Source organism: Parasteatoda tepidariorum, chromosome 3 (assembly GCF_043381705.1).
Source record: "Parasteatoda tepidariorum isolate YZ-2023 chromosome 3, CAS_Ptep_4.0, whole genome shotgun sequence".
NCBI lineage: Eukaryota > Metazoa > Arthropoda > Arachnida > Araneae > Theridiidae > Parasteatoda > Parasteatoda tepidariorum.
Genome location: NC_092206.1, coordinates 66,996,895 through 67,023,771, shown reverse-complemented (window position 1 = coordinate 67,023,771; position 26,877 = coordinate 66,996,895). Strand labels below are relative to the sequence as shown.

At 25.4% G+C, this 26,877-nt stretch overlaps 1 protein-coding gene across 1 annotated transcript; it reads left to right on the top strand.

The window, feature by feature from the left end:
* On the top strand, window positions 1–26,877 carry LOC107454360 (vacuolar protein sorting 16; the record flags this gene model as incomplete). The annotated part of the gene is given in 20 exon segments (XM_071178804.1): window positions 1–369; window positions 2,261–2,349; window positions 2,495–2,595; window positions 4,610–4,738; window positions 6,293–6,440; window positions 7,940–7,957; window positions 8,227–8,348; window positions 9,634–9,753; window positions 12,236–12,291; window positions 12,835–12,921; window positions 14,787–14,881; window positions 16,300–16,376; window positions 16,947–17,078; window positions 18,635–18,762; window positions 19,401–19,545; window positions 20,247–20,381; window positions 23,579–23,687; window positions 23,778–23,875; window positions 25,589–25,693; window positions 26,800–26,877. Coding segments are annotated over 20 exon segments (2,025 nt in total), but the record flags the coding sequence as incomplete, so codon positions are not given.

Sequence of the window (26,877 nt, the reverse complement as noted above, 5' to 3'; positions counted from 1 at the left end):
TCACTTTACCGTTTGCAAATCTGAATCTCCATTAGCAAATTTTGGTATGTAGTAAAAACGATCCTTAAGTCTTTGGGAGTATGATGAATTAGTGACAATGTGAGTCTTTAATATTTGAAATAAACTTCTTTTTAATCACGTGATTCTGTTTATTGTTTGGTTTTGGTTTCTCAGTTGAGGGGTGTTACAATGTGTAGAATTGTGTGAAAGGAAACGATTAATTAAGTGAAAAAAAAGGCTTCATTTATAAATATTCGTGAAGTTTACTATTTTACTGCAATAAGGGTCACCCCTAAGGGAGTATCATACTCCCATCATGGCTCTTTACACTGGAGACTGGACTCCTTTAGGAAAAAATATTTACTACAGGCAAGTTTCTTATTATAATTTTTATTTGGAATCTTTATAATATATCATATAATTTTGATTTGTATTGGTGTATTTATATATATTTTCGTTTGGAATGATTTTTATGCACATTCAAACATTATTCAAATATGCTTATCAAGGTTCCATTTTTTTCCAGGGCCTCCATTTCGCAAACTTAATTTTTATGACGAAAGGAATTAAATTAAGATTAATGTTATCTTATAATAAATTTTTGTGTATTAAGAATCTTATTGTGCAGGTGGGAGTTATAAGAGGCTGTTATAACATGATGGCAGAATGACTTAGCTATAATAGGGAATTCTAGGTTACAACATAAAATTAAGGATATAATTATATGCCCCAGATAATAGTAATAAAATAAGCAGTTTACTTTAGATCAACCGCTCTCATGAATTAAGTAACAATTTGCAGACTCATCTCTAAATCAATTTTTCATACTAATACAAGGGTCATACAAGATGATTGATATTAATACAGCATTCTCATTATTTATTTATTTTACATTATGTGATTGCGTTTTTTGCAATATTAAATTAGTCGCATGATGTTTTAATGAGTTTTCTCTTCAACTTATATAATTATAAAATAAAAATTCACAAATTCGTATTATGAAAGTAATAATGATTTTGAAATGTTTATAATTTTCAATATTTTATTTATTTTAAATTTTTTTCAGAATTTAACATAATTGGTGGAGACATGACTTATTTTTTAGAAACAAGGGCTTTGTTGTGCATTCTCCTTTAATTAAAACTCTGATTATTAATATTTTTTACTTTTATTTTACTTGAGAAAATAAAGTTTAAGGAACATAAAAAAGACTAGAAAAATATTTGCTGTAAAAAAAAAAGAAAAATTTAAGAAATATCCTTCCAAAGAATTTATTTTCGTTAAAAAAAGGCAGTAGTTCTTCTAATTAAACCACTGGTTTTAAATTTGCTTTTCTTCTTTGTTACTTTATGGTTCCGAGGTATTGCATTCAAGATACAATCAATTTTAAGTAAAAAATGCTTCTGCCAAAGCAGATTTTTTAAATATATCTACCAAATATGAAAAAAGTATTTCCCGAAACTTTTCCTGTTATAGGTTTTAAAAAAATTGGGAAAATAGTACTATGAGGTAAAAGGTTGTATTCCCAAACTATTAAACAAACCTCTCTTAAAACATTCCCTCCCTTTTAGGGGGTGCACTTGTGTGTGGATAGTTTATGGTTATGGTATGGATAATTTTGATTGAATTTATATGACTTGATTTATGATAACAAGATTTATAAACTATGTATACACTTTCCTGTTTTACTTCACTCAAATATTCAAGGTTAAAGTTTAAAAATAAATAAATGAGTAGAGTACAGATCATTTTGTTGAGTATTCATTTTCTAAATTTAAGTAAATGAAAACTGTTTATTTTTTATTTGTACTCTTGCATTTATGTGCATTTACTATGTTGGGTTGTTTCAAGACATAATTTTACTATCCCTTTTTATTTAAAATATGTTAATACCTTGTAGTAACATTAAGAAAATGGCAGGTACAATCTTTCTTGTTATGATTAAGAACATCCTACCCACCCAAGTTTGGTTATATGGAAAAAGACAGACTCATCGTGTGACAGCTTTCTCTCCCAGGAGAGGCAGGATATTTTTTTGATTTTTTTTTGTTATGATTAAGTAAAAACAACTCTAAAATCACTAAATAATGTATTTATTAAAACATGAACGTGTATATGCAACATTGTCACCTTCTTTGTCAAAATAAAATGGCATAGATGGTAAAAACAAGATTGACCTTAATTCCTGGAAGATCAGGTTTCATAATTTTTATTATTACAGTTGTATGGTAGCTTAAAATGTTTTATTTTTTTTTTACAGAAAAGTGGAATTATATTCAATGCAATGGGCTGATCAAGTAAATTTATCAGACTTCATTGTAGCTGCAGCCCCTTTCGGTGGACCTATTGGTAATCTATTAGACTTTTGTTTCAATTAAACTGTTTTTTACAAAGTATTTGATAATTTTCATTCTTATTAAGTGTTTTTTTTAAAAAATTTATTCTGAGCTTCTTTTATATATAAATTTACATTATTTGTTTTGTTTCATTTCAGCTTTAACACAAGATAGAAAGAAATTTCAAAAAGTTCAGACCATAAACAAATCCTATATTTACATTTATTCTGCTTCTGGGCAACCCATCTCAACTATTAAAGTAAGCGTTGACATTTATGTTAAGTTAATTTTAGTTATATTTAGATCTACTCTTGTAAGGTTTTATTTTTTTAAACATTATTTCAGTTCTGTACTATATCAATAATCTATTTTAGTTAAAATAATTTGTTAAATAATTTAAAAATACTTTTTATTGCCTAAAGATGTCAACTTATTTATTTTAATTAGACTCACATAGTTTTTCCATATTATTTTCAGTAAAATGTAAATAATTGATATAATGTTCCTATTAATTTAATTGGTTTCTCTCTGAACTTTATTGTGTCATCAAAATCTATCTTACTTATTTTGAATTTTAAGTACCTTTTTAATCATAAAAATTACTATCTCAATAAAATTATTTTGTGTTAGCTGAATACCTCTCATCAGTATCTGGTCAAAAAATTTGTTAACTATTGTTTCTTTTAATTTCTCCCAACAATAAAAATTTCAAGATAAACAATGTTGTAATGGCTTCACAAAAGGGAGGAGTGTTGAGAATAGTTGATGAATCATTTTTCTTTTACTTAAATCAGAGCAACTAGAAAACATCAAAGTATCATAATAATTCAGTAATTTTTCACCATAAATTTTTGAAATTAGAGCTGATGAATTGCTAAAAATTTTTATCTAAATTTCAAGCATGTCATTGTCAGGGAGTGAGATGTAAAAGCATGAGTTTTATAAAATATTTAGTCATTAATTATGATAAGAAAATTAAAATTTTTGTTTTGAAAGAAAAGGGATGTAGTTAAAGTATAATTAGGGCCTTTCGTTTGAATGTGATGTACAGAAATATTTTGAAGATCCCCGAAAATAGTGGAAATTATTTTGTAAAATATTATAATTTATGCACGTTACCCTTTCAAAAATTGCACATTTTGCAAAAGCCATTCTATCTTTTGGCAAAAAATGCCATGGCATTAACAATAAAGAAACATTTCTAAGACTGTTTGCTACACAAATACTTTCTGCTAAATTTCTACTGTGTTTTGCTGAAATTCCTATTTGTGATGTTATTAGCTTAAAAAATAAATTAAATATTTTTCTTTTTTTTTTAATGAAAAAATTATAGTTTATTGATAAGTAATTTCAGTGGTTTCTGTTTTGTTATTGCTTTTGATTAAGTTGCATGACATAGTTGTTATTTGTATAAAGTTTGAAAGATTTTGCTAAAATATTTTCAAAGGGAAACAAATTTACTTACTCCAATCCTTTTAAACTTAACTTCTCTCTGCAATTTGATTTTTTAAAAAATCTATATTAACTCTGAAATTGCGATATTTTATCACTGAAAAATCGAATGGGAAAATTATTAGTCTTCAGTGCATTTTGTAACTAATGTGTTTATTTTACCTAAGAATGTAAATTATTTTTTCCTTTAAAAAAGAAAAAAAAAGTATTACCTTCCAGTTACAATTATTTCATAAATTTATTTTAATATTTGACAATAAAATATTTTACCAATTTTTTATTTTTATTATTCCGGTACAGTAAGTTTTTAATTTCTCAGATTGAGAGCTCATTTGTATATATTGAGAGTAAGGTTTTTGTGTCCTTTATACTGAAAGTTGCATGTAGCACATTCAGAGTTTGATACTTTATTCTTTTATCTGCCTATGTCCATGTTGGTATAAAAACTTTTTCTTTTGTACTAAAAGATATACAAAAATTTCCATGTTATGTAGAAAAAACCAGCTTGTTTTACAAGGAAACAAGTAGAAACTATTATGAATTTAGTTGAAGGCAACAGTCAAAGAATTAAAACTAATACTATAACTGAATACTTTTTTAGATATATTTTGTAAAGTATTAATTGATTAAAGTATTAAAGCTTAATTTGATGTTAATTTGCTCAAATAAAAAAATCTATGTTGACACAGAAATTGAAAAGTTATGCTCTTTAAAAATATTTAAATTTTAAACAAATGTTATCTATCTAAATTTTCCTTGTTTATTGTTTTATCTCTGATAATGTTGTGACAATATTTAATATTTTTTACTAATAATTTTAGTGGAATAGTGGACCTTTGGTTTACATGGGTTGGTCTTCAAGTGAGGATCTTGTCTGTGTCCTCGAGGATGGAAACATACTTCTCTATGACCTGTTTGGAAATATTATTAAGAACACTAGCATGGGACAAGTATTACTTTAATTTTGAAATCTTCAATATGCTTTGTGTCTCAGTTATGAAAAGATTTATTAATTTAGCTAATCTGAAAGCATTATGTTCTAGTCTGTTGCTAATTGTTTAAAAAAATATGAAATATTTACCCCGACCTGCCCCAATTTAGGGCATACAGGTAAATGTTTATTAAAATCAAGAAAACAAAAAAGTACATAAAGTACAAAAAAGTAACATTACAGAGTAACATTATGTAAACATTACAGAGTCTGATGGCAACAGCAGTAAAATAATTAAAATGCTCCGAGAGTAAAGTGGTAAAACAAACAATTATCAAATACAATTAAAAGGAGACGCTAAAATTTGTAAAGCAAGGAAAGGCAATGTAAATAAGCCAATTAAAAAGCACAATGTAGTGAATAAATAGATTAAAACAGAATTAAAAAGCGAATGAGATAGATAAAACAACAAAACGTTGTCAAAATAACGGGAAGCGAACAGGCGGGCAGCCCAACAACCGGGACTGAGATTAATTCGTGTAGAGCGGATCCAAAATGTCATCAGGGGCGAGTGCGTCCTCCAGGGTGCGTTTAATGATGTTTTTAATAATTTGCCTCTGTTTATTAGTCCTGCACCAAGATCTTATGTCGCCTCTTCTGTCAAAACTATTTCCCCTAATGGTTGCAAATTTTTGACAGTCAAGCATCAGATGTTTAAAAAAATATATTAAAGATAGTGATACATGTCTCAGTTTTCAAACACAATAAAGCATGTTTACTCTATACTTCCTAAAGCTTAGGTGAAAATAAGCAATTTTTTAACATAGATTTTAATTTGTATAGTCTTGTGTTACAAATTTATACAAAAAAAAAAAAAAAAAAAAAAAAAAAAAAAAAAATAAGACTTTAAATTGTGTTAATTTTCATGGAAAAACAAAGAATTGTTTTGTTAATTATTTTAATATGATGTATAATTTATATTTTTTTTCTGCTATCTTTTTATCTGTGTTATGGCGGTGATTCAATGTGAAATGGTACAATAAATAAAATAGGTCACATTTAAATAGCAATCAAATTTAATAGATAAACAGTAAAACAAACAATATGATGTGTGTAATAACTGTTAGGCTACCCAATAAACCTACCGTTCTGATAAAAAAAAAATACTTATTCATAATTTTTATGATTGATTATAGTCCTGTTAGTGTCTCAAAACTTTTTTACAATCTGAATGATATTTTAGAATTGAAATTATGTCAATCTCATGAAGTTCATATGACATAGTTATCCACTTACAATTATGATACGATACTTACAAATTTATATTCATACAACCAGTAATTTTGAAGAATAGGTTGTTGTTAAGTATTTTTGTTCCATATATTGATAATAAAAACAATTTCTTAAAAAACTCTCATTGTTTTAAATGGAACTAATATTGTATATTTTGTTTTTTGAGGAAAAATGTGCTACTAGAAATACTTATCATATGGAGTTTACCTAATCAAATTTTGTTTACATTTGTATAAATTTAGTATATAATTTTGAATTTTATGATTTTGATAAATTTCAGGATGTAAAAGATACTAAGGTTTTAGAATGCAGAATCTTCCATAGCCCAAAATTCTATACTGGTGTTGCAGTATTAACTGGGGCATACAATATATTTCTAGTCAACAATATTAAAGATCCTCGTTTGAGACGAATGGCATCCATACCTGGTAATAATTTTGTTTGCTAATTTTTTTCTACTACTAATAGTTTTATCTGGTTAATTGCTGCCTGAGGTTTTAATTAGGTTCTTCTGCTTTTTAATTGCTATTCAGTGTATTATATGCTTGAAACTATTAAATTATAGAGTTATTCAGTGTCATTACAAACTGGAGAAAAAAAATACTGATAATAAATAAAAACACTTTTTCACTGAAAAACTGTGATGAAGTTTAAATAGTTGTATGTAATATTTATGAAGTTTAATTTTTAGATTCCTTTTACATCAACTATGCACAAATTTTAGTGTAAAGTTCATTTTCGATTTTAAAATATTTTGTTTTTAGGTATGATCATAGATTATTTGATTAATGTAATATGCATAATATATATATATAAAAATAATATGTAATGTGATGTAATATAATGTATATAATAATGCTTAGATTGAAAATTTAAACAAAAATTCAAACATTCTCACCGATAAAAGGCAAAGTTGTTTAAATGTGTTTTTTTAATTAAATAAAGTATTAATTGTAATTTAAATGAGTTACCTTTTTGTAGCTAGGATTGTTATACAGTAGGGAACCGATTATCCGGAACGATCGGGACCATCGCTATTCCGGATAATTGATTTTTCCGGTTTTTTGAATCACTACAAAAAGCCATTTTTTTATTGTTAAATCCAACTAAAAAAATTTTTTTTTGGAAATAATCTTAAAAAAATAAGAAAAAACGATGAAGTAGTACACTAATGATTATTTCCAAAATGATGGTAAAGTAAACATCTTTAAAAAAAAAAGGAAAAATCCTAAAATCTTATGAGGAAAAAATTTTTTTTTTAAAAAATGGCGGGAAAATTTGTTGAATTTCGTTCCGGTTTTTTGGTTTTCCGGTTTTTTGATTTCCGGATAACGGGTTCTGTACTGTATTTTTATTTACTTAATGCTTTAAATACTTTTTGCTAGTGAAAAGTAGATTTTAATTAACTTTCCTTTATCTCTTTTTTTTTTGTTGCTTATATTGTGCTTTGTGTTTATTATATATAGCTTTCATGAATTTATCATTGTTTACTTGCCATTAATTTTTGTTAATTATTCTTCAGAGCTGTATGCTCAATTCTTCATCAAACTGAAAAATAAAACAAATTTTATTTTCATTAAATAATAGTAAAATTGGTTTTTATTTAGTGATTGCTTCTTACAGTATTTCAAAAATTATTCTGTTATCAATATCATGGCTAATCACTTTAGTGTAACCTAAAAAATATTTAAATTGACTTCAATTATAATGGATTCTTCTCTAGCTATTATAAATCAAAGAGCTCTGAGAAAGACTGTCTATGACCATTTTGAATTTTTTGTGGATTTTATTTCAACTGCATTTTTTTCATTAATTGTATTAAAACTCATTCCTATTTTTTCAAGCCATCAATCGAATTGAATCAGTTTTCTAAAGAGTTTATTATATATATTATTATTTTTATGCTATTTTTACGATTTTCTTTTAGATTTAAACAATCAATTAGGTAAGTTATTTCTAAAGAAAAAGTTACTTCAACTTATATGTTTTATATTGTATGCTTTTTATTTAAATGAGTTTAAAAACTTTTTATTAGTACTTCTTTTATTTTAATTAATTTGAAAAATGCATTGAATACAGTTTTGCCTCATATTAACAGTGTGTATAATTGCTTTCATCACATAATATATTATATTTATTTAGAATAATTTTAAATTTCTTATTATACATTGCATATGTTAATGTATAAAATTTATTATAATTATTATATTAAAGGGCTGGATGCACCACCTAGCAGTTGGGCTGTTATTGCTGAAGAAAGAAATACAAAAGTATTGGTAGCAAAAGATGCACAGTTATATGCATTGTTGCAAAATGAGGGAAAGTGTGTGCAAATGGTAAGTTCTTTTCAATCTTTGGTACAAAGAGATACAAATAAGAGATTTTTGAAACGATCAACTTAATAAAATTAATCAATCAATAAGAAAATAATTATAATATGAAAGTCTTCTTAGCCAATTATTTATAGATTTTTAGTACAAATTAAATTGTATAATCGATGGATAATACTGTGTCAGGAACATCACTTATGTCATTCACTTTCCCATAAATAATTTTAAAAAAATTATTTATTTATCAGCTTATCTAGTGCTTGTTTTGTTTAAGTTAATAATTTTTATTAATGTTTATAAATTGATAATTTTAAAAACACAATTATGTTACAAAAATAAATTGGCATTTCACTATCTTCATTCACTAGTAGAAAGTCTTTGTAATATGTAGAAAAATATAGTTTAAATATTAATAGGCCCAGTAATAACATTTTTCTAATTCAGAAACAGATTTTTAAAAAATTTATTATTTTTCATGTTTTGCAAATTTTTATAGCACATGGTATTTTATTTTGGCTTTGATCCTTGGTTTTTAAAATTTTTCACTGAAAATTAAACAATAAGTGGCAGAAAAAATAACTAAACTTCTATTAATCAGAAGAGTTTCTTCCTGTTGTTAATTAATTCCAACTGTTAATGAAGTAAAAAAAAATTCTAAAAATGTAGATACCATTTACATATATTGGTAATTAAGTACCCAAAATTAAGTAATTAGTGACTGTAGATAATAAAGTTGAGATAGGCTTAGTAATTTAAAATAGCTTTCAGGCTTTTTGTTGGAAGCCTTTAAATAATCTTTATTGAGAAATGAAATTTTTTTATTATTTAGCATTGAATGTTCAGCTTTTCAAAGTTTTATCTTATTTATTTTACATTATAAAACATTTAATGCATTGAATCTTTTAAAACCCCAGTAAAATTCTCAATGTTCTTAAGTTGCAATCAGACTGAAAGCAAGTCATCTTTCTTTTCCAAGTCACTACGAAATCCACTTGAAACATATTTTGCAATTATTATGTTCTAAAAGATATTTAATTATTTTAAAAATTTGATAGAGTATTGTGTATTTTGTTTTTAATTTTTTTTTCATTATTTCTTCAAGCTTTCAAATTTGTTAGATGTCAAATATATTTACATTATTTTACCAAATAGCTCCTTGTTAAATCTAGAATCTTGTTATATGTGAAATTGTTATAAATCGTTACTATACTGTATATATTATGGAAAAGAATCTTTTATTGTCTTTAATAGGAGTAATATATTTTTCATGTAGTATTTTTAAACTTTTCAGTTTCCAAAGTTCAACAATCCAATTAATGCAATTACAGAAATAACTGTGAGTTGTAATAATCAACATGTTGCTTTGTTTTCTGATAATGGAGCCTTGTGGATGGGTTCTGCTTCCTTAGAGGTTTGTGAGACTTTTATTTTCAGTTTATTTAATTAAAAAAAATTTGCAACAACATTTTTATATCTAGAACAATATTTTGATTTTTTTTAACTAGTATGTTTTGATTTGTATCTGCAGGTTTATCATTTTAAAACAATCAATTTTATGAAATTTATTATTAAAGGAAAATAATGATCATTAATTTAACATGTAATTATTTATTATTGTTAGAAATCTTAAATTGTACAGGAAATTTTTTCCTATGGTGTAAGTTAAAATAGATTAAGTCGAAAGTTTCTTACCTTTTGCATTCCATGAACTAATTTTTTAACTGTTGAATTTGACTTCGCCGTATAAGTTGAGCACTAAACATTACACACCTGTGTATATATATATACATATTATATATATGCACACACATACAGTGTAGTCCCGATTATCCGGGTTAATAACCGGGATGGGTCGCACGCACAGTAAAAAAGACATGGATGATCCGAAAACTCTTTTTTATTAAAAAAAATCAACATCAGTGCAAAAAACATAAAAATTACTTACATTTGCATGCTGTATAACATCAAACTAGGAATTTTCCTTTTAACGTTTACTGCTTAAAAAAATGTGTAATGCATCTTTGCTTTCTGCTGTTTATTAATCTCTTGCCGTATATTGGCACATATTTTACGAACCGCAGTAATGTCACCGTAATCATATCTTTGTTCTCCCATATAATCTAATAAAGTTTCCACAGATTGTAGAGCAGCAGAATGAGAAATTGTATTTTCTTCATTTACTACATCTTATGCATCAGTATTATAATCACTGTTTGATTTAACAACACAGTTAGTAACGATTTCTTCATCTCTCAAATACTGGAAGCCAGGCTCACATTCATCACTTTGAAATCAATCTTCTAAATTTTCTTCTTCAAGAATTTCGAAACATTCCATTTGAACAAATTAGGATGTAAGAAATTTTTCCATTTGACTGATGTTCGATTAAGTAAAGGATAATCTTGCAACTGATTCATTTTCAGAATTCCTAGATAAACAGCACGAGTAATCCAAAATTCATGGCTTTTTCATAGATAGATAAACCATCAATGTAATATATGAAAAAATCATATGTAATCTCTTAAGCAAACTTGATCTAAAATTATCTATCTATTTAAGCATTATGGTAAGTTATAGTTTGTAGATTTCGAATAAAAATATCTAGTTTGATCTCTATATTTTTATGCAAACTGCATTTTCACTCAGTGCTTTTTATCGATGAAGCTATGGCTGTGCAATTCTCTAAAACAAGAAATAAAATAAAATAATCGAAAGAAAAAAAGTGGTCTCCCATAATATCAGAACTCCCATAATATGAATTATGAACCACTTGTAATTGTGTGAGATTTGGTGTAAGCACCAAAGTTTGAACATTCCTTGATTAAATTATTATTTTAATCTCATTAGGAATATTTTATTTCTTAGGGAAAAAAATTGCTGCATTTATTGAAAGAGTAACCAGTTGTTTCCTCTCCTCAATGATCTAAGAGAAAAGTAAAAATACTATGTCCACTACTTGTAAAATTATTTAACACTTTTTTTTTATTATAGTAAATTATATGTATCCCATCATAGGGTAAATGAAATTTACTAGAATATACAATAACTAATACAGAATTCATTATAACATTCACAGACTAAAAAACATTTGCAAACTAAGGAACTCTGTAAACATCTCTTAAAGAGCTTTTAGTTTCTAATTTAATTAAGTTAAACTTTAAAACGTTTTATTTCTAAAATGAATGATGTAGAGCAAGGAAAAAGGAGAATGGTAACATTTTACATTTTACTTCCCTTTTATATATTTTTATTTTTTTTATGAAAATATGTTTTTAAAAAATGAATTATTTAAAAAAAATAATAATTTGCTTTGTTTCTATTAGCCATTTTTTACCAATTATATCAATTTACTTCAATTTTTGTAGTTAATTAGCAGTTAAAATAATATAGTAGCTGAAAGATGGCTTAATTTTTTTAAGTGGATAAATATGTAAGCACGGTGATGGAAAATACAATTAATTAACATAAAAGATGTAGAAAGAAAATATAATACTATGAAATGTGTTTTGCTGAAGAAAAAATTAATATTAGGTAACATAACTCTCGTTTGAACTTTAATGTAATTTCTTGCTCAGGTGGATTAACAAAATTATATTTTTATCTAATGCTATTTACTTTAATTATCTATATCTTGCAAAGAAAGCTATTACATATTAAAAATATTTTTTTGAGTGAAAATTAAAAATTGTTTGTATTAAACATAATTTTATAAAATTTTTCATTGAATTCATTTACTGATTTTTAGAATTGAAGTTAAACATTATTATATTTTTATGTTGCAAGAAAAGGAAGATATTCTAATTTTGTATTTAATATGATTAAAAATAAAATTTCTTAGAATTGTTGACCTTAAAGCTATAACTGTTTAATAACTTTTTTTCTGCAAATTTCAGAAAAAATATTGTGAGTTTGACACTCAAACAAAAGCTCGACCTCAACAGCTTGTTTGGTAATTATAACACTTTCTGTACATACAATTGTTTATTCCAATTTTTTAGTTTTTATTATAAATTTTTGATTTGCTGGAAAATCCAGAAGTAGAAAAAAGGCTTACTATACTTAGAAAAAATTTCCTACCTCTAAACTTTTTCTACTGTTTACCTTAAAATATTTTTTTTGCCTAAATTTATAAACATGTTTATCTTTCAGAATTTTAAAATTTCAAAAGTTTTTTTTTTTTGAAGAGTTATAAAGCAAATCTTTTCTTCTGCACTTATTATTTTGATGCACACTTGTAAATAAAAAGGTTCCTAAAAAGTCTATCTTAAAATTTTAACAAAGTCTCACTATTTTTATATTTAAATTTTTTAATTGTTTTCGACATTTTTAATTGTTATTTATTGTCAATTTTTATTTAGCTAGAAATGTCTAGTTTTATACCTCTAAAAATCTTATTATAGTTTAAAAAATTGTTTTTACTGATTATCTTTTAAGTATTTTTAGTTATTTGAACCATGGTCCGTGTTTTCTTGTCTTTTTAATTTTTATTTAGGTGTGGTACAGGTGCAGTTGTTGGAATTTGGCAAATTGAACTTGAAAATATTATGTTAGTCATTGGCCCAGATAAAGATTATATGAAGTATCCTTAACATAAATTATTATCATAATTATGTAATTTTCATGTAATAATCCATGTTAGTTCATGTAAATACAGAGTTTAGCTTAATTTATGATAAATTTAATTCATGTTTTTGCTTAATATTAAGTAAAGCAATTCTGCATGCTTTAGAAAATACATGGTTGTAAAATGTTTGTTTACCTAAGTTTTGGTAGATACAGAAATTCAAAAATATCATAAATATAAAATATAGTAAGCATTAACTTGTTTAAAGGTATTGTGTTAGCTCCATATTTCTGTTTTTAAAGTATTGGTAGTATTAAAATTTCTACCTTTGTCCTCACCTTCTTTGCTTGAAGCCATGCATATTATCATTAGGCAATGCCTTTAATATCCTCACAAATTTCAGAAATAATAAATACTGGATCATGGACTTCGTAAAAACCTTTATAACAGTTTTTAGATTATCTTAAGCAGTTTTGACATTCGAATATATCTGTGATCCACACTATGGAATTATTTTGCCCTATATATTATATAGCACGCAAATGTTCTAATTGGCCACATATTTTTTACTCTTAAATGCCTGGATGAGTATGTAACTATTTAATAAGAATTGCCAACTTAACTGCCTTAAATTTTGATAAAAATCACCAAGATATAGATTAAGAGAGTTAACGACACCAAAGGGGAGGAGAAAAAGATTATATTTTGACAGACCTAAATGTTGCTGATTTGATTACATAAATAAGAATTATACGAATATAGGTAGCTTATCCTTTTTCACCCTTATTCACTCATATTTTTGTTAAATAAAAGAAAAAGTTTATCTCAATCACTGTGCGTAAGAAAATAATTAGTATAAAAGTTAATTAGTTTGTTTTAAAGTAACATGTTGAAAGACATGCACTTGCTGATAGTACTTAACTTTTATAACTTTGATTACATTATTTCTTTATTAATAATAATGCTCTGCGTTTGCTCCATAAGTGTTTATTAGCACACAATACTTTCTTGTTAATAATGCCTAACACTTTTTGATAATAATATATAATACTTATGATTTATACTTAAAACTAATGTGTTAATGTAAATATATTTTTTTCATGCAATTTTTAATTGAAATATTTACATAATTGGTAATTTTGTATATTTTAATTAATACACAATCAAAAAAGTGTTGGTTTTGTAAAAATAATTTGGGAATGAGTTCTATTTTTTAAAAATTTCGTGCAGGGTACATAAAAATTTAGATTTTTTGTACCCTGCTTTGATGTCTATAACTATTGTAACTAAAGAAACTGTTACTACAAATGAAAATGTTAAAAATTATTTACAAAACAATTTTCAAAGAATTGGTGATTTTACACAGTAAAATTATTTAATTTTTCAAATTTAGTTATGTAATTTGGTAATATTTGTTTACATTCAAGTTATAGCTTTTAGCACAACTCAAAAATAATGTTAAGGGTAAATTTTAGTTTTATTTTAATTGAAAACTCAAGAGTCCCATTCTGATTGTGCCTGGTATAGATGAGAGATCTTTTAGTCATATATTTTAATTTTAACTTAAGTTTTGAAGTTGAAACTAAAAGATGAGTCTTTAATCTCAATTCAGAAGCAGTATTTTTTCTTTTAAATTTTACTTTATTTTCTAGAAACTAGGTATCATTAACAGAAGTGTTCCAAAATATTATGATAATAGAAAACTATTAATATTTTGGAAGATCATTATCGAGGATTTCAGAAATACATATGACTTGTTATTTTTTTAAAGCTATTTTTTTAAGCAAGTTTTTAATTGTATGCAAAATTTTTACATACATGCAATTATTTTTTTATTCAGTTTAGTGAATTTTGTAAAGAAAGTTCCTTAATTATGGTAGTGACCTATTTTATACACCTATTCACTTAGTTCCTGAAATTGATGGCGTTCGAATAATTAGCAACAATACTCATGATCTTCTACAAAAAGTACCAGGTAAATTTATTTAGTTGGAAATCAAACATATGATTTAAAAGAAATTGCTTTTTTTAAAAGGTAAATATTTAAAATAATCTTGACTATCAATTAGTTTAGTCTGTTTTAATGGGTATATTTTTATAATAAAAAGCAGCTTATTTGTTGAGGACAGATTGTTCCCAACACATATTGGGCACAGGGGTGGATTAAGCATATGCGGGGCCCTAGGCCATTCAAATTTTTGGGGCCCTTAGATTAAATTTTTTTTCTTGTATGTTTTTTATTTATTCAAATATAAAAGTATTTATATATCTTTTCATTTGAGAAAGCATATTTAAAATAAAAATAAATAATAAAAAATTAAATTTTACTTCATTTTGTTAAATTAGAACTAAAAAAATTATCGTATTTTATTAATATATATTTGAAATAGATTTTTTTTTTAAAAAATCATTGTTTTTCTCAATTTTTTAAAATTTATTTTCAAAAAAATTCTTTTATGGGGGCCCCTAATCATTGGGGGCACCAGGCCATGGCCTAGTCTGGCCTAATGGGTAATCCGCCCCTGATTGGGCACATAGCAATGCCCCTCAAAATGTAAACTGATTCTTGATAAATTTAAACCTATCATTTCTAAAATTGATCCTAAAAAGATTCATCACATTTTGATAATGTTTTTGTCCTATCTTCATTTAGATTTATATTTAAAAATTTTTATATGTCTGCTGTTAGGAAAATTTTAAAATATAGGGCAATGGTTGCATAACAGACTGTATAGGTTGTATTGAGATTTTATTTCTATACATAAGTACATAAGTGAGAAAACATTTTCGACGTATTTCAGTGTAAAAAATGAATAAATAAAAATATATATGGCATATTTATCTTGTTCCTTTTTCTTTTTTTCTTCTTTTAAATTCGTTTGAACTTAATATAATCTTGCAGAAATTTAAAGTGTTTATCATTTGTAATTTTTGTAAATTATGAATTTTAAATCTCTTATTTTAATATCAGTTGTGTTTGAATATTGAAAATACATTTTAGCATTCATAATCTCTATTATTTCATATAGAAAAACATTTAAACTAAATAAACACAGAAAAAGACTAGTTCAAAATTTCTACAGTAATTTCTTTTTGCTTTTAAGAATCCTAAATAATTAAGATTCTTATTTTTTTTTTTTTAAATTTCTTGGCTGAAAATTCAAATTAATAACAAAAACAAAGAGAGATATTTTTAAAAAATGCTATAAGATTTTAGAAATAATTTTTAATCTTGTATGATTATCTTTTAATGTTTATTTATTTATTTTTTTAGTTTTAATATTTAACTTGTTTATAAAATCATGTTTGTCATTTCTAAAGCATTGAAATTGTTGCTGTCATCCCTAGATTCATATAAGCTGCATTTGATTAATATTGACTTTTCTTTTTCAGATGCTGTTACTGATGTATTCAGAATAGGTTCTCTTTCACCTAGTGCTTTGTTGTTAGAAGCATCTAATGAATTTCGAGTATGATTTTATCTATGTTGTTTTTTTTTCAATCTTATGTATAATTCTTTTAAATTTAAGAATTTTGATAGTGAATGTTAGTATTTTTAAAGATATACAAAACTTTGTTATTCTGGGAGAAAAAATATTAACTTAACTATCATCATTTAATGTATTTTTATAATATTTTTTCAAATTCTGGGGTTAAGTGGAGCTTTAAAATGTTGACTATTTTGAAAGTTTATTTGTATGTATGAAAATTTTTATGTACACTTCTTAGTTACTAGGTCTACTTCAAAAACATATAGAATTTCATGCCAAAATTTAAACCAGCTTTCATTGTAATATTTTTAACACATTTCTTAATTTTTTTGAAGAATTTTTGTTTAAACTTTTATTACATTACATTTTTAATCCTTTTTTTAAAAAATATATATAATTGCAAATAACTGCTGTTTGCACGTAAGGTTACTTATTACAGCAAATAGTACGAAATATTTCCTATTTTTTTAATTTATATACATGGAATTAAACTATTAGTTCTACATTAGAAAATCATTGCAGTAAAATTTTATTTCCTGTGAATTATAGAGACGTAGTCATAAAGCTGATGAATATATTAGAATGATAAGAGAAAAGAATGAATTGGAAGAAGCAGTTGAATGCTGCTTAAAGGCAGCTGGACATGAATTTCTGCCATCCACTCAAAAGATGCTTCTGCGTGTGAGTTTTTAATTCTTTTTTACTCATTATTTTCTCATTATCTTTCTTTTATTCTTCCTTTTTTCCAATCAATTGTATGTGCAGCTATACAATGCTACCTCAATGTTGCATTTTCCAGTTTTGTATAAGCTCTAAAGATAAAGTTCAAATTTGGGCATAGAAATTACATTTGTTTATCGATTTTCTATCAAAATACACTACTTTTCTTTAATAAAAAAAGTTTTTCTGTCCATCTATTTGTAAGTCGATGCTGCAATAAAATTCAATGATGCAATTAAATTCAATGATGCCATGATGTATAATAGTCGGATGATGCTATCACCGACTATCCAGGGTCCCAATAGTTTAAGCAGGAGAGTTTTGAAAGTTTGGGCCCCTTAAAGTTAATTTGACTTTTTGCAAATTTTGCTATACCTTGAACGAATCAAAACATTTTTGCACACAATTATAAAATTTTCTTATTCAAATCTAATTCCATGTACAAATCAATTTTTAATATTTATTTATTAACAATTGAAAATTTTTGAATTGTAAGGTATGTTTGCATTATTTGAAAGAATATGACAAAATACGAAATTTTAACAAAGTCGGGTGAGTAGTTTCTGAGTAATTAAATTGTAAAGAGTTATCTGTTTGAAATTTGATTTCTGGGCTCTATTAAACAGATTTCACTCAAATTTTGTATGTTTTTTTTTAAAATTACATTTCGAAATTTTTTCGACTTTTATTAAATAAATCGATAAAAAATAATAAATAATTATAAAAAATTTTTTTTTGCATTGTATTGTCTTTGGATAGGAAAATTTTCTAATTGTGGGGAAGAATGTTTTAATTCGCTAAAGACAGTTTTTGGGATATAGTGAATTACATAAAAAGTGAAATTAATATTAAGGGAACCATATTTTCCAGATTTCAGCTACCTCCCATTTTTTGAAGATCCAAGTCTGTCTAAGAAAAATACGTGTTCATTCAGAAGATATAAGTTTTTAAATATGGTTTTGTACCTTAAAATATTGTTTTCGCTAATTAGTTTATGAATGCCTGTTAAAGTATGCATTGTGCTCATATTAAATTAATAAATCATTTATTTTTTATGTAGTTCATTTGTTTTTTTTAATTGTCATCGTTTTGGCAAATGTTTTAACTTATCTGAAGCAAAGTTATAGTTTAACTTGTCTGAATCAATTCATAATTTAATTTACAATACGTTTTTTTTTTGTGGATGTTTGTTTATTTTGAATAATTTCTAAGATCTTTTCAGTGGGATTTTGTTTCCTTGATATTGATTCTTATCTTGTTAATAATATAGCTTTATTAAAAAAATCATAAATAAAATTAAAAAAACATTTCAAACTAATATCTTTTTATGTTGCTTTATTACTATTAAATTTTTTCTCCATCATGATAATACGTTTCGATAAAGTTTTCATTTTGTTGTTTAGTCTCTCTTATTAAATTTAAAAAAGTTATAAAAATGAAATAATTTATTAAATATTGTGAGGTTTAGAATAATTTTAAAATACTATGCAATTTTAAACTATGCATCTTTTTTTCAGGCTGCATCCTTCGGTAAAAACTTCATACCTGATATCAATCCAGAACCATTTGTTAAAATGTGTCAAACATTACGAGTTCTTAATGCTGTTCGAGTTAGTGTTATCGGGTTACCAATTACTTACACTCAGTATCCTTGTTTATTTTGCAAATTTCGTTGATTTTTTTTCCCTTTTTGATTATGATCTTTTCCCTAAACTTTTTCCCCATTTAGTATATTTTTAGATGTTTCTAAACTAATAAATGTTTGTTGTTATATAGCTAAAAATTGTTTAAGGCTTGTTAATTTATTTTTATTAAGGCTGTTCCTTGAAGCGATTGTCATCACATGAAATAATGTTTTGTAGTGCATAATATGCTGTATTCTCGAGTTATGCAAGATCTTTAATTTTAAAAAAGTAATATAGTCAAGACAAATTCATTAGAAATTTTGTCTTAAAATGTTTAAGTTTTCTTTTTAAATTGCAGTTATGTGATTCTTAAAAGGTCCTTAATTATAGCAAAGGAAAAAAAAACATAAATACTATACAAATAAATGATTATATTTTTCAAAGCTTATTTGAAAATGAAATATATTAGTTTGAAATTTTATTCTAATCATTTCACATTTATCAACTAGTTTTAAATACTTCTTTAACGTATAGACAGGGATGGATTTTTTAAAAGAATTCTTAAATTAATGTTAATGAAATAAGTTAAACATGATTTTTCTGAAAAGATATTTTTATGATGTGGGAAAGAATTATTTCTTGCCTTAATTTGAAATAGATTGCAGTTTTTAACAATCCCAGTTCTTCTTGATCGCCTGGTCCTGAGACGGCATTATTGTTATGCTATTTGTGTTTGCCAATATCTGAAAATACCAGACACTGATGGAGCTAGTCGTATACTTGACCATTGGGCTTGTTATAAAGTAAGTAATATCCTAGTTTTTTTTCTTTCTTTTTATGAAAAACTTAAACAGAACTATTTGTTATGTCACTATCATTTATTATATAACTGCTTTAAGCACATAAAATAATTTTAATTTAAAAACATTTCTGAAATATTTTTACTGAACTTTTTTTTTACGAGATACTTATATTTTTTCTAATAGCAAAAACTTTAATATTTTTTTAAACATAATTTTAATTTGTCATTAACGACTATTATACTCACTGTGGTTATTCCATAATTTTTATGAGTTTTAGTTTTGACTGCAGAAGTACTTTTAATAACTACATGAATATCCGATTTTTTTTTCATTTTTTAATTCTTTTTTTTATATAAATTTTTTTAAATGATTGGTATGACATCCTATTTTTAATAACTATTTTGCAATGTGCGAGAAACTCTTATTTTTTTTGCATAGATAACCTTATTGTTTGTTTAATAGTTTGATGCAATTTTTGTAATGATTGTATAAAATCTGAAACTGTTAATCTTTATACCATCAAAAAAATATAATTAAACTTATTTTAATGTTTTGATGCATTTAATTGAGTTTCAAATGTCTTTTTTTTAATTTTATGTTTTTAAAAGAAAAATATCTAATTTATGAAGAAAAAAAAGTTTCTTCTTTTGTATGGGTGAGTTATTTATTTAATTGAGAAAAACTGTTTTCTTTTATTATAGGTGAAACGAACTAATTTAGATCCGGAATTAACAGCTATGGCTATTGCCGATAAATTAGGATCAACTCCTGGGATTTCATATGCTGAGATATCAAATAAAGCTATGGATTATGGGCATCCATCTCTAGCAGTGAAAGTAAATATTGGTTTCTGCTTTAATTTTCTAATTGGAAATGAATACAATTATTTATTAATCTAGTGCCTTTTTACAACTACCTTTCATAACTCTTGATAAAAGAAAATGTGAAGTGTGTTGATAAAATTAATCATGTTTTGTGATAATTTCTGAAAATCTGAGCACATAATAATTACTTACAAAATTAAGACCTTAGATAAACTTTTAAATTTTGTTTTTATTTTTACAAAATTGTAAGTATCTTTTCAAACCAAGAAACATATTGCATGGCTTCCATTGGCAACTAAAAAGGGAACTGAAATGACTATTTTAGAGAAAAGGCTACTATGATTACTATTTTTACCAAAATGTAGGCACAAATAACTATTTTGCAATAAGTTACAAGAAATTTGCGAAATTTTTAACCATTAGCTATTAACAAAGAATAAATTGGCGATTTTTTATCACTTCAGTACAGAAAAATATCAGTTTTTTTCTGTTGTTTTCATGTGTGACGTCATGAGCAAGTAAGAGGGAGTTTTTTTCTCTACATTTGACCAGAAATATTTTATGCCATGAAGTGAGCTGCAGGCATGAGCTATCGCAAAAAATCTTAAGGGTTTTTGCAGTTCTCTTTTTTTAGGCAGTAACGTGTTAATGTAAAATTTCTATAATTTAGTTTGACATGATAAGAAAGTTTAACTCAATTTGCTTAAGATTAATTTTCGGTTTGTGTAAGTAGAATGTTTAGTTCGTACAAGTGTTCTAAGCCTATTGTTTTTATGAAGTAGCTAGTTAATTTTTAAAACCCTTCAGTCATTTTTAAGACGCCTGGTATTTTATCAACTTTAAGGGTCTAAAAACATTGGCTTATTTTACATTGTTTAAGTTTAAACATTGTAGAAATATGATAGAAGAGGGAAGAAAAAGTTTCTAACTATTTTATGCCTCTGGAAACTATTTTGGTTGCTATTTTTCATATCTGCAGCAACTATGTTTCATATCTGCAGCAACTATGTTTCATATCTGTATCAAATATGTTTGAAACATTGCATGCATTAAATGTTAAAGTGGTGCAATAAGAAGAGATGGACACCTGAAATATTTTTCTCTGTAACACTTATGTAATATTAACCTTATATTGAACTAATTAAAGGCAATGTTTATTTTTTTATCTTAGTTTTACTGCTACTAAATTTAGTAAAGAATAAATATCACCGTATAAAAAATGATAAATATCATCATATAAAATAGTAACTTAGTCTTGAAAGTGCGCAACTTAAAATGCTTATTAAATGAAAGCATTCACAATGTATCAGAGATAAAGAAAAGGGGCACACATGCAAAGGTAAAACAATGTAGTAACAATTACGCACCATTAATATTTGCACATAACTGCAATATAAGAGTTTGCATGGGAACAAGGGAAGAGCTATTGGAGAACATAAGAAATATCATAATGTTCAGCAAAAATAATTGTGTGATAATAATGGAATGACAGAATTTGCACAATAAAGGAAATTATCATGTTTAAACTACCGTCATGTGGAGTTACTTTGTGCAGGATTTCGCAGTTTTTGAACTTTGACATGTAAAAAAACTATGTTAATTCAAACTTTAGTAAAATCTATCGATATTATATTCATAACTGGAATCAGACGAGTGAATTTGATCAATGTTTGCATGTATGTACTATTTACAAATAATAAGTCAAAACATACCTTGCACAAAGTAGCCCCCAAGTGGGGCTACTTTGTGCAGTGATAGGAATTCAGTTTAATAATCATGTTTTTAGTAAAATATTGATATAAAATTGTTAAAAAAAGTTAATTCTTGACATTTTTAATAGCAAAAACATCAAGATATGTAAAGATATTAGTTTGAAAATAATTTTCAGCGTTAATAAATCATTTTTTATGAAGAAATTTTTCTTAAAAAGAATGATTATTTCAAAACATTTGAGTTTAAACAAAAGGAAACCATATACATTTTTGAACATTGAAATGGATGAAATTTCAAAAATAAAAATTATTACATATTCATTAACATTTATAATATTGATAAATTTGAACATAACATGTTTGAATGAACATGACAGAACTTGCTCTTCAGTTTCTGTCAAAATCACCTGATGTCCTATAAAATATATTTTTGTGTGTTAAATCGTGTGATTAATTCATTAGAAAAATCTTTGTAGAAGAAAAATAATAGTTTACCAGCACGTTTCACATGTTTCTTGTGAATTTTATTAGAGGTAGTATTTCTGTGGATTTTGCACTTCCGAGAAGTTTCTGCAATCGACATACCACCAGAAACTGCTTGCAAACATTGTTACAGATTTTCTGAAGTGTAATCACAGTAGTTTCTCTTTCCAGGTATTTTTTTTATAACGTCTGACAATTTTTCCGTCGAAAAAAAAAAAACTAATAAAACTTTGCAGAAAGTAGCCCCACGGTGCATTTTTTTTCATTTTACGTTTATTTGCTATTAATTTTATTATAAATTTTTTTAACGCTAACATGATATAATTGTTTATTAATATATAAATAAAAAATTTTGCACTTACGACAATTGTTTTATCAACGTCTTTGCATTTCACAGCTAAAGTTTCCATGCACACTTTTCGACGTCCGACGTTCTCGGAAAGTTTTTGACATTGGATAAACAAAACACGCTCTGAGATTGTTTTGAAATTCGAAAAAATGTTTGTAGTAATAGAGGAGACTTCTATCTTCAAATTTCACAAATTTTTTACGTGAAAAAAACATAATACTGAATAGCAGGACTGGAAAAGTGCCAAATTCGAATTTGCACAAAGTAGCCCCACATGACGGTACTAAATAAGCAAATTATTTTTTAATGCAATTATGCTATTGGAAAATAATAATTTTTTAGTTGTCTGTGAGCCAGTATAAGCTGTGGTATTATTACCTTTTGAATTCATTATTTTTATTTTGGAGGCAGAACTAACATAAACACATGTGTTGTCTTAATATAAATAAAATTGTTTAATAATAATAAAATGCATTGTTTGCTGTGAAGTTGCAGTTATACAGATATACTAAATTTTGCTCTTATTATATTTGTGGGTTCTTAATTCAAGAGGCTAAAAATGATTTAAAAAAATGTTCTTTAGGGTTAAAATAGACACTGACAGGATTGATATATATTATTTTCATGTTTAATTTTGAGAATATATATTAATTATATTTCAACAGCTATTAGATTATGAAACAAGAGCATCTGAACAAGTTCCTCTTCTCATTAAACTTAAACAAGAGACACAAGCCATGGTGAAAGCTATTGATAGTGGTGACACTGATTTGAGTATGTCTATATAGTCTGTGTCAAACAATTGTAAAGCTAACTAGCATTTGTTATATTATGTAACTGTATTGAATTTTTTATTGATTTTAGTATATACTGTTATCCGCTACTTGAAAACAACATTGTCCAAAGGTGATTTTCATATGAAAATTCGACAATTTCCTGTAGCTCACAGTTTATATACAAAAGTAAGTCGTTTTCATTCACTATTTTTTACCTTTAGTAAACTTTATGTAAACTTAAAGGATCTTTTTAAAATGATATAAATAGTTTATATTATAAATAGCATATTATATGTTTAGTGATTCGAAATAAAATAAGTGTTTAAATATAATATAAATATTTTTTTTTTAAATCTAGTGATTTCATTATTTTTCTTCTTGTCTCTGTATTTAATAAACAGGCTAAAATTTTAAACAAAAGTATATTTGTGATAAAAGTGATAAATGGTGTTTGATGATGGTATATAATAATAATATATAATAATGATATATAATATTTAGTAATTAATAAAGATTAATCTGGTTTACCAGCTGAAATTTGCTGTAGTAAAGTTTAAGGATCTTCCATTATTTATGAAATAAACTGAAATACAATAATGAAATGAATACTTGTTTTGTTATTTATTCTTATTTTTGTAAAAATTTACCCTTTTTTCTCATTCATAGAAAAATTCCTATGCACCTTTTATTTTATGTTATAAATGGTTTAAAAACGTGTTACAATGTTATAGGTTAAATCACTCAATTTTGATACACAGTAGGAATATTTTAGATTAAATGAATTACTTGTTCGAAATTTTATCAGAAACATTGTATACTATGCTTATTTTTCTGATTCTAATTGGCGACTTGTGTTATATTTTTAGATATAGAAGATTATTTAATTTGAATATATTTAGTCCTCTTTTATAAGTAGAATTTTATGTTTTCATTTGCATACTTCATAACAAAACTCTTGTCTCATTAAATTTTGAAATGTTTTAGAAATAGACTTCTTTAAATGTTATTTCCAAAATTTTGTTGTATCATGAACCTTATTATTGTAATTGCATGATAAATCATTTTCCATAAATAAATTTATAACTTGTTATAAATCTACACATCTATTATAATAAGTCTTTTCACTAATCTATGATTAATTTATGAAAATTTTGGAAAGACTTCTTAATTTTTTTTATTAATCTAGGGGTCTTTTAATTTTTTAATCCTAAGAGCCTGACTAATTCTTCCTCTAAGTCACAATGGTCTAGCCATAAAAGCGTTATTTAGGGTAAAGGGTTCATATTTCTTTGCAGCTTTAGAAATATTACTAAGAAAGAAAAATTACTAATCCTAATTTTTTGTAGATTGAGAGCCATTTTTTTTTAATTATTAACATCTCCCTTGTGCTATGATTATTCATCCTTAATGATGAGCCAAGGGCAATATTTGCGCATCAGTACATTACACTACCACAATTTATTTTGGAAGATATTTTTGTGAAAACGAAATAATGCAATTGAAAAATATGCTGTTCCTATTAAGTTTTAATTAATCTTATTTATCCAATCTAAGTGGTGTAACCACTGATGAGTTGAGCTGAGTTGTTTAAAATAGTTTTGGACTGTTCTCTCCATTTTGCTTTAAAAAAAATGTATGCCCTTATTTTTGTTTGTTTTAGTTTTTTTTTTTCTGGATGGTGATAAAATTTTTAATATATATTTTTTTGTCACTAAATAATTGAATGATAACTATGAGTTTTTGGTTTTTGTATGTAATCTCGGGTTCAGGCCCTTGTTCATCTCTAAAACCTAAGTAGAAGTTTTTTTTAAGTGATCAGATAAAAAAAAATTAAATTTTTTCCACTTGAATTTTGATTAAATGAACAAATGTTTTAAAACTTCAATAAATTAATTTTAGTTGTGCAAGGAGCAAGATATTACATTACTTCGAGAAAATTACTCACAAGAAAGTGATTTTAATTCAGAAGGCCACTGCTATGTGATGGAGAGTTTTCAAACTCAGGTATACACTCATTTTTCATCTTAAATTTTTATACAACAGTTTTCAACCGAAGACTACTGTTTGAACAGTGAGTGTAAATATAAGTAATTTTTTTATTTAAATTATTAGGCTGTTTGTTTAGTTATAATTATTATAATATATTTTCTCATTTTTTTAACATTCATTGTGGTAATATGTTGTATATGGTAATAGGGTAATAGTCCATAATGAACATAATCCTATATCCGTCTGTGTAAAAAAGCTTGTGAATGTGAATTAATGAAATGTGAATGTGAATGAAAAAATTACAATATTAAGTATGAGGTTTATTTTTTGTAATTAAAGTTATTATTTTTAAGGTTAATAAGAAGTAGTTAAGATTCTTAGTTGCTTTTGTTCATAAAAGGGTATTTTTCTAATGCATTTTTCTTTATTGAACTCGAAGTTCTACCAATGGTAAGTTAAGCTTTTTAGATGTAAAAATTATTTTTGTGTTAGATAATTTTTATACTACTTCTAATAAAAAAAATTAAAATAAAAATGAATTCGGCAATCAAAAAAACTTTAACTAATCCTATATATTTGGTAGAACCATAAATGTTTTCCCACCCCAATATTTAAAATAAATGTTGATTTGACTTTTAAGAGAGTAAATGTTAAACAGTTTTTTTATAAAATAAATAACTGTTCCGAATATAAATCCTGATAGATAAAAAACTTGATATATTAAGATTGAGCAATCTTCATTTCCATGAGAAACTGAATGTTAAAATATTCATTACAGCTGGCATATGAAGATCAATATTTTTATTTTTTTTAATATTACTTAACATATTTTTGCCAATATTGCCCATCATCATTTTTTCTGTATTGATTTAAACAACAAAATCTATTTTTTTGTATTAAAATTTAGCAAATATTCTCATGACTAACATATATTTTAGATGTGTGAATTAAGCTGTCATAATGAGCAACAATGGCCATAATTTAAAATAGTTATTTAAGTGTTTTTATCAAAAAAAGAAAAGAACTGGAGGAAAATAAATGTAAGGTAGTGGGGAGTCTAATTTCTAATTATACATTGCAAAAAAATTTTTTTTTAAATTTAATACAATTTTATTTTGTAGAGAATTGAAAGGCAGACAAGTTGTTTGTTGGAAGCTGTAAACTCATACAAGAAAGCTAAAAATGATTTCGCAACCCAG